The 12,950-nt window shown below is 38.0% G+C and overlaps 1 protein-coding gene across 1 annotated transcript; it reads right to left on the minus strand.

Annotated features, from left to right (window-relative positions):
* Nucleotides 1-1,308: 1,308 nt before the first annotated feature.
* VAMP727 (vesicle-associated membrane protein 727) lies at nucleotides 1,309-6,335 on the minus strand. The gene is made up of 6 exons (XM_008246668.3): nucleotides 6,181-6,335; nucleotides 5,459-5,720; nucleotides 5,172-5,370; nucleotides 4,946-5,066; nucleotides 1,834-1,896; nucleotides 1,309-1,731 (listed from the first exon to the last, which is right to left on the minus strand). The coding sequence occupies exons 2-6, from the start codon at nucleotides 5,646-5,648 to the stop codon at nucleotides 1,588-1,590; spliced, it is 717 nt and encodes a 238-aa protein (XP_008244890.1). The 5' UTR covers nucleotides 5,649-5,720; nucleotides 6,181-6,335; the 3' UTR covers nucleotides 1,309-1,587.
* Nucleotides 6,336-12,950: the final 6,615 nt, after the last annotated feature.

Genomic DNA, 12,950 nt, shown 5'->3' on the forward strand with positions numbered 1-12,950 from the left:
GTTTTCTGCTATATTTGAAATTTTTCACAAAAACTGACATTTTTGAAATTATAAGTCAAGTTTTGGCTATTTTTGATAAATTCTCCTTGTCCACAGCAAGTTTCAGACTAAAGAACAAGCCCCAAATCTCCGCTTCCAATATTTGGCATATCCCCAGATTAACAGTAAAACCTCTAACCTAGTCCCCATTAGGATTACAAATTATACTCCCAGCACCAATATTCCCAGAAACTGACTTTCGAGATGCATCCACATTCAATTTAAAGGAACTCATTCCATACTCAATTTTACCATATCCTTGTTACTAAACTTTTTTTTATCACTATATAATAATTTTCTAAAATATTAGCACATCAGTCAAACCGAACCATAGACATCCAGCAGAAGAGGACGGAAGGCCCATTGGGAGGGAGACCAACATGCGAAGATGTGATCAGGTCGGATAGAACAGTAGTTGTGGAGGATGGCTTAGTAGTCGACACTTTGACGTGGTTGATGAGCATCGCCACTGAAGCTTGTAACTTGGCGATGTCGGTGTACATAGATGACAACGATGTCTGGAATTCAGTCTTCCGATCAGCCATCAACTTTGTGAACTGATCTTCCAATCTGGTGACATCTGCAAAAAATTTCACCTCGAACTCCTAATATTGTCCAACCAAATTGGCGACGGTTATATTGGGAGCCATGACAAGCAGCACAGGCAACTAAGCAGAGGAACTGCGGTGAAGCAAGAGGCTCTGAATACCAATTGATTTGTAACAACCCCTAGGGGTATGATTAAACACTCGAAACAATAAAAACGAGAAGAATATAGGGGGTCAAGGAGAAGAAAAGTTAGATCAAAGGGACAAAAGAAAGGAGAGAAATCAGAGAACCGAGAAGAAATGACAGAAATCAGAGAGCTTTAAGAGAGGGTTCAACATCCAAACCTGAAGTTTAAAGAACTACATGGGGTATTTATAGCAAACTAAGACATGGAGACAACATGATAAAAATCCCTAGCTAAAACAAAAATCCTAACCCAAATAAAATAGAAAACTTTGATATCCTACAAGAATTTGGAAAACTATAGAATTTAGGAAACTAACAAATAAATTAGGAAACTAATCAACTTAGATCCTATGCATCGCACATCAATGAATTGGACATGTGGGCTCCATTTACATCCAACGTCAGCAATTTAACAAAATTTCTAACGATAGGGATGATTTGGAATTGTAGAGGGTAACCTTAAAGACTATTAATGTCACAAAAAAAAATGCTTAAAGGATCATTTGTAACCTATAAAAAGCCTTTTTCCCAAAGTAAAAGCCAAAAACAATTCTCACATTTTCATAACAAAACAGTTGCTCATAAGTACTGAATAAATTAGACTCTACTTCAGGGAGACAAAATATGTGTCAAGTAAACAACAATATCCGTAGAATTAACAACTGAGTAACGGAACGAGCAGGTAGCAGAGGTTAATTACACGGTGGAAGAGGTTCTTGAGTAATGCAGAAGTTTACATATACAAGAACAATAACATTTTGTACACCAAACGGAGAACGGCCACTACTTGAAGATTTTGTGTTGCGTAGCACCTTAACATTTGAAACCTCCGCAGGCAATTAGCCATAGTATGATGATCAGGATAAGGATTCCTCCTCCAATCATTAGTTTCATTTGGAGACTTTGCAGCCACATCTTACGTCGCAGTTGCCTTCCTTGCCTCTGGAAGCTGTCAGCCTGTATTCAATACGAATACCCCCAGAAGCGCATCAACTACAAACTCCTTATAAGTTCAAAATCAGTTTCAAATTATACAACCAGATAAGTGATGGCATGTACCTGGAACTGCAGGTTTTCTGTTTTGTCCACCAGAAGTTCAATTTTCTCCCCACGATCCAAAACCTGCCATCAAAAAAGAGATGGGATTTACTGCATCCATTCCCAATGAACCTTCTCATGCCTTAGATGCTTTACAATAGGGAAACACAAATGGTAAAAGCACATCAACTTATTTTCTTTCGATGAAAGCACTAGTGGGCCAATTAGGATTTGGTAAATGAAATTATTGTATCAAAGTGAAATAATGCTTACATCCAACCACCAGAGAACAAATATTTTCTGTCGTTTTTCGCATCCCCTCCCACTCTGTTTTCAGCATTTGAGCACTTATAATATTCAGGCAGTAGAGTACATCCCAAACTAATATGATTACTATACTCACTCTCCTTACCACCCCTGAAAGCCCTTAATTCAAAATGAAGGGCAATAATTATCATATAAGACATCTTTCAACTTTTCAGGAAAGACATGGATGTACGCTGAGAAGCAATACAGGCCAGCATCTCATGATAATAAGTTTGCTCATCATCTTGTTTCTGGGATAACTAATTCCCCAACACCATCCAGACTCCCATGAGCCACATCGATCCATCTGGCCATAAAAATCTTTAGTATTGGTTCATGTAGATGAATCCTAGCATATTAGACCATACAGTCCATATGAATAAGATTTGCTATACACACATTTTTCTCTATATTACCAAAGATTGTAAGTCTACAATGCTTATGGAAAAACCAACCCAGTTGATTGTTTTTCTTCACTCCCAATTGATGAAAACTAACTTTCGTAATCATGATACTTTCCAAATTGTTCCGAAGCTAATAAATGTCCAGGGTTTAGGGTTTAGGGTTTCGGGTTTAGGTTTAGGGTTTAAGCTAATAAAGGTCGAACTCAATTCATTAGGGTCTAGGGTCGAACTTAAATATTTGATGCATACGCAAACTTAATCAAATACAAAAGAAAGCTGTAAAAAGGTTAATAAACAAGGCACTGCTATTAAATTAGTCCACTTGCACCACATAAAGCATAAAGAAACTTCTGTCCAAGCACATAACTATATTTCCCCTACTCATCTCCAGCTCCACACAAAAAATCAATCACAGACGTGACCATAAATAAGATGATATCGAGCGATAGCAAACGTACAAGAAAACTACAGGTCACAAGGAGCTGCACATGAAAGAAGCAAGTTATCCACTAACTACCCATCCCTTTATACACACATAATACATCTCCAGAAAGAACACCCAATTTACCTCAACATTCCAACACTGACAAGCAATAATTAATTCATACTCTATTTCAAAAGAGCCAAACCTTCAATGGGAAAGTATTGTCACCACTTTAAACTCAGAACAATGATCAATTAGGGCGTTTTTATCAAGTCTAATTTTATCACAAAAGGCACCTGTAACATATGCTAAGCACACACCATCCCTTTTGGACAACATGAGGTTGTCTTAATGATCACATGTGGACGACAGCACTTGTGACTGGTGAAAAAGAATGGAAGAGATCTGCTAAAAGTGATTGGGTTGGATACTCATGTTTTCTTTTAATTTCTTTCCAGGTTGAGTTTTCTGAGGATGTGCATTGAGACTGCTCTGCAATTTTATCATCTTCTAACAATTTTATGACAATACAGTAAAGAGGATCATATTAATTAACTATGACACCAACAAGTGACAATGGTATTGGCTACAGTCATGCATTGGTTTATCTTTTCATTTTAACTATGACACCAACAAGTGACCATGGTATCGGCTACAATCATGCATTGGTTTATCTTTTCATTTTAAAAAAAAAAAAAAAAAACACAACACTCACATACATTTAAATTGCGGTTAAAACTCTTTATGGATAATATAAACATAGAAAAAGTCATTCAATGTCAAAAAGAATATTTAACTCAGGTTTGGACACACTTTTAACCCTTCTGGGACATTCAAACTATAGCATAATTTAATAAAAAAATCTGCCAAAATTGTAAAACTAGAAACAGAATATGCGAGGACCTACAAAACATTATTAATCATAACCAGTAAACCAAAAGAGGACCATATGGAAATATGAGATAAGTCAGTATAAGTAACAAAACAAATACGCAGACCTGTTGAGGATGGAGAAAACGTTAAGAGCTACTGACTAGCATTCAAGATACAAAGGCAGATACAATAAATAAAATAAATAGGATGGTCTAAGAAGAAAAGGATAAATTTCTGTTTCACCACCTGAACTACTCACAACATTGAAAATTTCCCAGGATTTCTTCAGTAAATTAATGGAATGAACTATACCAAAATAGCCAATATGGGGCTGGCTGTCAATTGTTTTTGAATTCCATCTAATTGCTGCCAGCAATAAGGGAAACTTTTTTTTAAGTTTGAGCCAAAAAAAAAAAAACCTATTAAAATACCAAAAAAATTTTGATTTTTAAGTTTTAAAAATACTGCACATATATCCCCCCCCTCTCCCCACAGCCCTCTCTCTCTCTTTCTCTCTATGAATGTCTCTCCCAAGCTTCTAGGATGATGGCCCCTAGTGGTCCATTTGGGTGGCAATGGTGATGGGTTTGGGCAAGGATAGTGGCTGGGGGATGGGGGCGGTCCCCTTCGGGGAAGGGGGGAGAGAGAGAGAGAGAGACAGAGAGACAGAGACAGAGAGGACAGGTAGGTGATGGAGGGAGATCTGGGCCGGGGGTAATTGGGGTTGAATGTTGTGGCCTCAGGTGACATCGGAGCTGTCGTTGGGTGGATGGGGTGATCGGCGTGGAGGCAGGGCCCGTGAGGCGATGGATGGGGCAGGGCAGAACCAGTGGGGGCAGTTAGGGAGGAGGAGAGTTCGTGGTTCTAGGTACCTTTTCTGTTTTTCTTTATTTAAATTTTCTGTTAGACATATAAGGGAAATTAGGGATGAAAGAATAATGGAGGGAAGGATGTGTACATGGAATGGTACTACAAACAAATTCAACCACAGTATCGTTCTTATGAAGGCCCAGGATTTCTGTAAGAAACCCATAGTCTCAAGTGAGGAAGCAAGGAACAATGAATAAATGCATAAATTAACCATATCTTCAGAAGGTTCCATAGCCAAGATTATATTATCTTTTACCTTCTCAATATTGTCCATCATCACACCTTTGACCTCCGTGATTTGGGCCTTCAATTTGGAAAGCTTACTTATTTCTTCTGGATGCTCCATGCAATATTGCATGTGCTCCTTAAGCCTTGGCCTGTCAAAAAAAAAAAAAAAAAAAAACACACACACAAAATTTAGTGGTAATACTTATATGAAATAGAAGACATTTGGATTCAAACAACAAAAGGCAGAAACAAACCCAAATTCTCTGTCAAGATTGTATGCAATGCTAAATCGATCTTCAAATAAGTCATCGTCTTCATTATCATCAGCAAGAGGATGTGGGCCTTCAATCTTATTATTTGAACCATAACGCTGCTTGAAATCTTCTTTCACCCGTTCAAGGAACACAAAAGGCATACTCCTCCCAACCGATTCATCCGCAACAACAAGAAACACTGCGAACCAAATAAGAAGTTTAAACCACAGATTCTGTAATTAGAATCTAAAAAGCAATCTAACTGCAAGTCGTAAAAGAATCCCCACCAAATCCATTGTCAAGTAGGAAGTTAAAGGTGTGGCTATCACAAGCATATGTGTACTTGCTGCTACTAGAAGGTAACTTCTGTAAGCATTGAACAGCAATGGTACTGAAGTTTCCGGAGAACGACGTGTGTTCAGCTAAAACAACACCTCCTTTTGCAACAAAGCTATATATCAATCCTCTGTGACTCATCTCTGAATTATCACTTCAAACACGTGAAGACGCACAAGAGAAATATCACCAGAACCTAAATGCAGTGGTAACCTACAGAAATTATGTAAGCATGAAAAATTAATCAAATACACTAAACCAAAACACAGGATTAGCTTATACGCGATAAAGCATAGTTTACTTAAATCTGAACATAGTAATTGTCAATTACACCGAACGAACCCGAAGTAAAATTCAAGTCCTGAAATATCTACAAGTTTCAGTCGGTAACTAACTGCAATACCTAGATGAGTTTTTGATATGCTTAACCTACCATAACAAGAGAACATTAAAGAAAATGTTCACTTTTTAAAAAAAATTTCATTCCTTCCACATCTTTCCATCGTTTCCTTTTAATTTTCTCGGCAACCAGACAAAGGAATACGAAAAGGGTCAAAGATTTAAATAACAAATCCAAGAACCCACAATTCCTCTTAATAACAGAAACGGGTCAAGGTAAAATCTTGATCTACAATTTACAAATAACACAAGAAATCTGAAAGAAGGAACTTACTTGTCAGATCAAAACCTGATTTACGGAATTCAAGTCTTAGCGAATAAGTGCCCCAGAAGAGAGAGAGAGAGAGAGAGAGAGAGGAGTCTGAAAGATGGAATGGTATAGAGTTAAGACGTTCTGTTCTGAAGGCGACGTGGTCCAGGCCTCTTTCGCTTGCGACCCGTACTGTTTTTTTTTTTTTTTTTTGGTCAAAGTTCACACCAATTTGGTTTTTTAATTTTTTATCACAAATGTCACTCATGTTTGTGAAATTATTATTATTATTATTTACATGATTGGTCTTTAACGTTGCATTTAGAGCAACTCCACCCATTTGCCTTTTGCTGGCAAGGAGGAGCTAGGGTATTCTATTCACATGAATAGTGGTTTCTTTATGGCAAAGGGCAATTACTATTCATTTTTTTATTTTTTTCACAAATTTTTTTACCTCAATAATTAATTAGGATAATAATTTCGGATAAGATTTTCGGGTTCCTACGTGTCAAGACTATTCATAATCGGATAAAATTTCCGGATAAGATTTTTGGGTTCCAATTTCGGATGAATTTCAAAATTCAAAATTCAAATAAATTTTTGAGTTCAAATTCTGGATGAATTTCAAAATTTAGATAAATTTGGGTTCAAATTTCGAATGAATTTCAAAATTCAAATTTCAGATAAATTTCAAATTTCAAATTTCAGATAAGATTTTCATCCAATCAAATCAAGTCACATGGCATCTCTATCTGGCCAAAATTTTCTATAAAACTAGAGGCTCAGCTAATACTTCTCACACCACATCTTTCTATATTTTCATTTTTCAGAGTTTAGATTTCATACTCCATTCTCAAATGGAAGATTTTAGGAGATGCTTGGAGAGGCAAGAGAGAGAAACAAATGAGAGAAGTCATAGAGCAAATGAAAGAAATATGTTATAGAGAGAAGAAGATGAACAAGTTGTCATAGTAGTGGCTTTGCTTGATGAAGAGAACCAAGGTCGCCACCGTGGTTCACAAGTCGGCCGTCGCCGAAATGTGGATAGATATAGGCATTCTCGGGGTAAAAATCTTTTCGAAGATTATTTTATCCCAACTTCTTTGTACTCTGATGTTGATTTTCGAAGGCGATTTAGAATGCAACCCCATTTGTTCAATAAAGTCATGCATGATATTTGCAATTATGATGCATACTTTGTTTAAAAGTGTGATGCTGCTGGGGTTTTGGGACTTCTTCTGGAGCAAAAGCTTACAGCTGTTATACTAATATTGGCGTATGGAGCATCTGATGATTAGGTGAATGAGATTGCCCTGATGGGGAAGTCCACTACGTTAGAGGCCTTAGTAAGATTTTGTGATGCAGTTGAAACTCTGTACACTAGGGTCTACCTGCACAGACCTACTCCCAGGGACCTCTAACGGCTTCTACAAAAAGCCGAAACTCGAGGATTTCCAGGAATGATTGGAAGCATCGACTGCATGCACTGGAATGGAAGAATTGCCCAACTATCTTGCAAGGTGATTACGGAAATAGAAAAGGCCAAAAAAGTATTATCCTTGAAGCCGTTGCTGGCTTTGACACATGGGTTTGGCATGCCTTCTTCGGAGTTGCCGAATCCCAAAATGACATCAACGTGCTGGGTCAATCCCTGATCTTCAACGATGTTTTGAGAGGCCAAGGCCCCAATATCACCAATCAAGTCAACAATATAGTCTACTGAACGAGGTATTATCTAGCTGACGGCATCTACCCGAGGTGGACCACATTTATCAAATCCATTCCGAATCCCCGATCCCATAAGCAAAAATTATTTGCTACTTATCAAGAAGGATACAGGAAAGATGTCGAAAGGTGTTTTGGCATCCTTCAAGCTCGGTGGTTGATTATTCGAGGTGCGGCCCATATGTTTGATGAGGAGGTCCTCATAAGCATTATGATGACTTGCATCATCCTCTACAATATGATTGTGGAGGATGAGCATGATTATGATGCTGCAGAGGTCTACGAACCGGATCCCATGAACACGGCCTTAACACGAATTTATGAAAGGCCCATGGGGCCAAGTGGAGAACCGTTTGAGCCGGATCCATTGGTGAAGGATGGTCGTTTCATGACCCGTATAATAGATCAATATACAGAGATGCAATCTTCGTATATTCATGAAAGGCGTCAACTTGACTTGATGGAGCATCTATGGGTGGTGAAAGGCAATGAAGATGAATGATGGAGCATAGATGCTTTGGTTATGTTTTATTTAGTTATGATTTGGTTGTGTTGTTTTTTATTTATTATGGTTTGGTTGTGGTTTGTTATTATTATTGTGCCTTGTTTGTAGTTTTTTTTATTTTTTACTATGCTTTGCTTGTGGTTTTTCCTTTTAATTATGTTTTGTTTGATGTATGGAATATGTTGAATAAAAAGGTATTTTATTGAATGCTTTGTTTATTTAATAAAGAAAGCCAATACAAGTCATTAAGAATTACTACTACTAAAATAAAATACATGAATTACAACAACTTTAATAAAAAACATGAAAAATACAAATACATAAAAGGTATACCAATTAATTAAATGGTTTTGATCATTTAACCAATCCGTGTTGCTAGGCCTATCATCCTGGAAAAGTCTTCTTCTCATAACATCCCTTCGTTCTAGCTTCCAAAATTGTTTTGTTTTAGGGGACATATGGCTTGTATCCATCCCCATGGTTTCCCGATCCATCTTGTCCATCTCTTTTTTGGGCAAATACTCCCTTTCTTGTGCATATTCTGCTCGCATTGCCATCTCGTTCTCTTAGCGTTTCTATTCCATTTCAACTCTTATGGCGCTCTGCCTTGCAATTTCCTCCAAAAATTTTGATGTATTACTGCTCGAATTACCCCTTTCTTTGCCTTCGCAGCCTTTCGGCCAATGGGCCTCGGCTCCTTTTCAATGGGTGAGTCTTGACTCATAAGGGAATCGATAGGTGAATCTGATGTCATTGAATCACGGAGTGGCGTCTCGTTTAACATAACGGCGGGACCCGTGGGAATAATTCTGAAGCATTTGCAATTTTTCACCACCTCCCAACATTCATGATGGTTGAAACTGTTTTTGCCTTGCCCAGTTGCACCAAACCACATTTGTGCTTAAATCATCTATTAAAAAAAAGATAATGGAAATGCAAGAAATATTTAAAATATATTGGATATGCAAGTAACAAAAAAAAAAATAATGGAAATGCAATTAACCTTACAAATATATTGGAAGTGCAAGAAATATTAAGAAACAATTGAAAATGCAAGAAATATTAACAAAATATTGAAAATGCAAGAAATATTAACAAAATATTGAAAATGCAATAAACATAAAAAACATATATATTAGGACATTAAACTTAATAAAACGAAAATTACAAAATACTTACCTCGTTACTAAGATTTTCCCCGTTTCTATGGTTGTCCATCGCTTTTGCCAAGGTATCCCTCCATTTTCCCAACTCTTTATTGAGAATTTTCCACCTACTAGACAATGTCATTTCCATACGAGTCGACCCTGGAATTTTTTCACAAAATTCGGCATGAATTTTTTTCCACGTATGAAAAAATTTCACCTCATTACCTGACACGGGACAATGACAAATTTGGAGCCAAGCCTCACATAAGGAAACATCTTTCATGGTGCTCCACGCCCCTCCGGTTTCGATAGAAGAAGCCATAAATATAAGAAATAAAAATACAATTTGAAATAGAGGAAAATGTTGAGTAAAGAGTGAATAATAGTAGAAGGAGAAGAAAATGTATGAGGATTGGTGTTGAAAGTTGTAGGGGACTTTTTCTTCTGGTAGATGTAAATGGGCTGGGCTGCCGTAAAGGGCAAACTGATGAAATTGTCCTCTTTGTCTGAGTTCGAAAATTAAGCCCCAAAAATACCTCGAAAGGGCAGCAGAGCCTCAAGAAGTATTTTGGTTACCTTCACCAGCCGAAACAATAGCAACTTACAGGTAATTTTCGAATGCTTACAGATAAACATTTGAGCTTGGCATGAGAGGCATGTGGCATGGAAGCAAAACCAACATGAGTTTAGCACTGAGGGGGAATTTAGGCTTTCTTAGGGGAAAAAGGGAAGTGTTAAGGTGAGAAAGAAGAAGGTTTGTAGGATATTTGGCTAAGAAGAGAGAAATAAGAAACGATGCTCTTCCGGTAGGCTCGACAGATATTCTGTCTACCTGAAAAGAATGGAGAAGAAGGTGAATAGTGCACGAGATTTCTAGGTTTTTGCAAGTTAGAGAGAAAGCTTGCTCCCTAATTCTGAGTTGGTTTCGTTGGGTAGAAGAGGCCCCATTTTATAGTTGCTGGAAATCATACTTTCCCAAGAAACCCTAATGGTTTCTACCCATTTTGGCCAAGCTTTTCCTTCCCTTTCTCCTCTCCTCCCTTGAATTTTCCTATCTTGGTAAAATTTCTTCTGTCTATTTGCACAAAACCAAGAATTTTGGGAGCTCAAAGCCCCCTTTCCCGCAGCTGCTCAGTGGGAGCCTCCAATCTTAGCTATTTTTCTTCTTCTTTCCTTCCTCCTTCCCTGGCCAGATCCGAAGAAGGAAAGCAAATGGATATACATGCTGGTTTGAAGAGTGCTTCTCCTCCTGGCAGTTTACGTGCTAACATCCCTTAGTCCCTTGGATGTTTTGTGCTTGGAACTTGTTCCTTCCCAGAAGCTCTGCATATGTGGCCATTTTGCTTCTTTCGTGGCTTCTATTTTTTTAGCAAAGGGCTGAGGCTTTGTGGCTTATTTTGGAGTTTTGTATGGGCTAAGGTGGTTCCATAAGCAAGTGGGCTATTTTTGTTAAACATTGGGCTTTTTTAGTTGTGTCAATAGGCTATTTTGCTTGGGCTATTGGGTTATTTTTCTCTCTTGTGCTTACCCACATGTTTGAGCCTAAGAAATGGGCTTGAGTCTCGAGGCTCCCAAGCAACCCGAGACTTTCCATTTCTAGGCCCATCAATGGGCCTCATGTTGATTTATTACCATCCATACCACAACCCACTTAAGCAAGCCCCGGGTATTTGAGTGGCTTGGGCCCACTTAAGTTTGTAGCGTAATTGGGTGTGAGATAACAATTTCGTGCTTGGCATGGCATGTCGCTTGGCATGTTTTAATTTTATCATCCTTGGGAAGGATTTAATTTCGGCATGGGCTTGTAGAGCCGGTATATTTTATCTCAACTCCTAGCATGAAGGATTATTTACTTAGCATGGCACATGAACTGCAACTCGCATGTGGCGGGTTTTCATATACTCCATTTTATGCCTTTTCTTAATAGAGTGTCGTTTTGGGCCGATAATTTATTCAGGCCCAACTATGGATTTTTTGGGCCTCAACAAAAGTGAAGGGTATTGATAGGTATTATAGAAAAAAATTCAAAACTTTTTGGTATTTTTTTAAAAAAATTTCAATTTTTTGTGATAATTTTATTGCCAAAAAAAGGTCAACCGTTAGATTAGAGGAGGAGAAGCAAATTGGGCGCCTGGGCTTGACACTGTCTTCTACTGTTGGAGCTTGCAGGCTGACTTCAATGCACACGAGTTTAAATTTTTTTTACCGCGCGATGATGTCGCGCCTAACGTCATCAGCCCTCGAGCTCGAACTTGGGCGGCTTCGAGCCACCCGTCTTCGTGGGTCCCACTCCCAACTCGGGCTTGGGATCTTCACTGGAATTGTTTTTTTTTTTTTGTTTCTCCCCTTAGCCTTGGGGTTAGCTCACTGCTGGAGTTGCTCTTAGATGGGAGAAAAAAACTTGGGATTTGGATGTCAATCCCTTAAAAATAGAATATAATTTTACAATCATGTAGTGAAAAAACCTCAAAACTACAAAATATGTCATAATTAAATTCACTTAATTTCACCTAATTTACATAAACTCAAGGGAAATTGGTGGCTTTGGCACCAGCTTGAGTAAACATTGGTAAAATAGCACCTTTTTTTTTAACCTTATAAATATGGTACTTGTAAATATAATGTAATAACCCGATTCTAAATTAATATTTAATTATTAAATTATTCAAATAAAAGACAATTTTACCCCGAAAATATTTTAATGGGTTAAAAGTTAACTTTTTGTTGAGGAAACGTAGAGCACGTCGAGATGAGTCCGTAGACACGTAGTGGGCTCAAATCGGAGTTATAACGAAGAAGTTATGATCTACGGAAACATAGTGGCATAACCGTAAATATTTCGAAGTCAGTTTTTTTAAAACCCAAATGGTTTTTTTTTTCTCTCTCTCTCACGACCAAAACAACCACCGATCTTTGGCCGGTGGCATCTCCTCCGTCTGGCCATGTTTGGCCACGAGACCACTTGCGTTAGAACTGTCTCAACCTCCTCTACCCGTTCCTTCCCTTCTCTGATGAGCCCAGCCACTCCTTTGCAGGTGGTAGCTCGATAAAGTTCCGATTTTGTCAAAACTTTTCGTCGTCATTTCCAATGATTCCGGCCACCAAATTTATCGATCCAGGTATGCTTTCTCATCCTTTCAACGTGACTTAGCTGATGGTTGGGTTGGTTAGGATCGATTTTGAAGTTTTGAAACTCGAATTACTAATCAAAATTTTGGCCCTTTTTCGGCTCAGGTTTCGGGCAAGTTCCGGCCTATCATGCCTCAGACCAGGGTCGGTGGAAACCCCACGCCCGGTGCGTGAGAAAATAAAATGTAAAAAAAAATAAAAAGAAGATGAAACATGGGTTTAAAATAAGCTTCTCTTATAAAAATAGATTCAAAATCTTACAACTTTACAATAAATAAACAAAGCTC

The sequence above is a fragment of the Prunus mume genome, linkage group LG5, assembly GCF_029339155.1.
Source record: "Prunus mume cultivar Tortuosa linkage group LG5, ASM2933915v1, whole genome shotgun sequence".
Lineage (NCBI taxonomy): Eukaryota > Viridiplantae > Streptophyta > Magnoliopsida > Rosales > Rosaceae > Prunus > Prunus mume.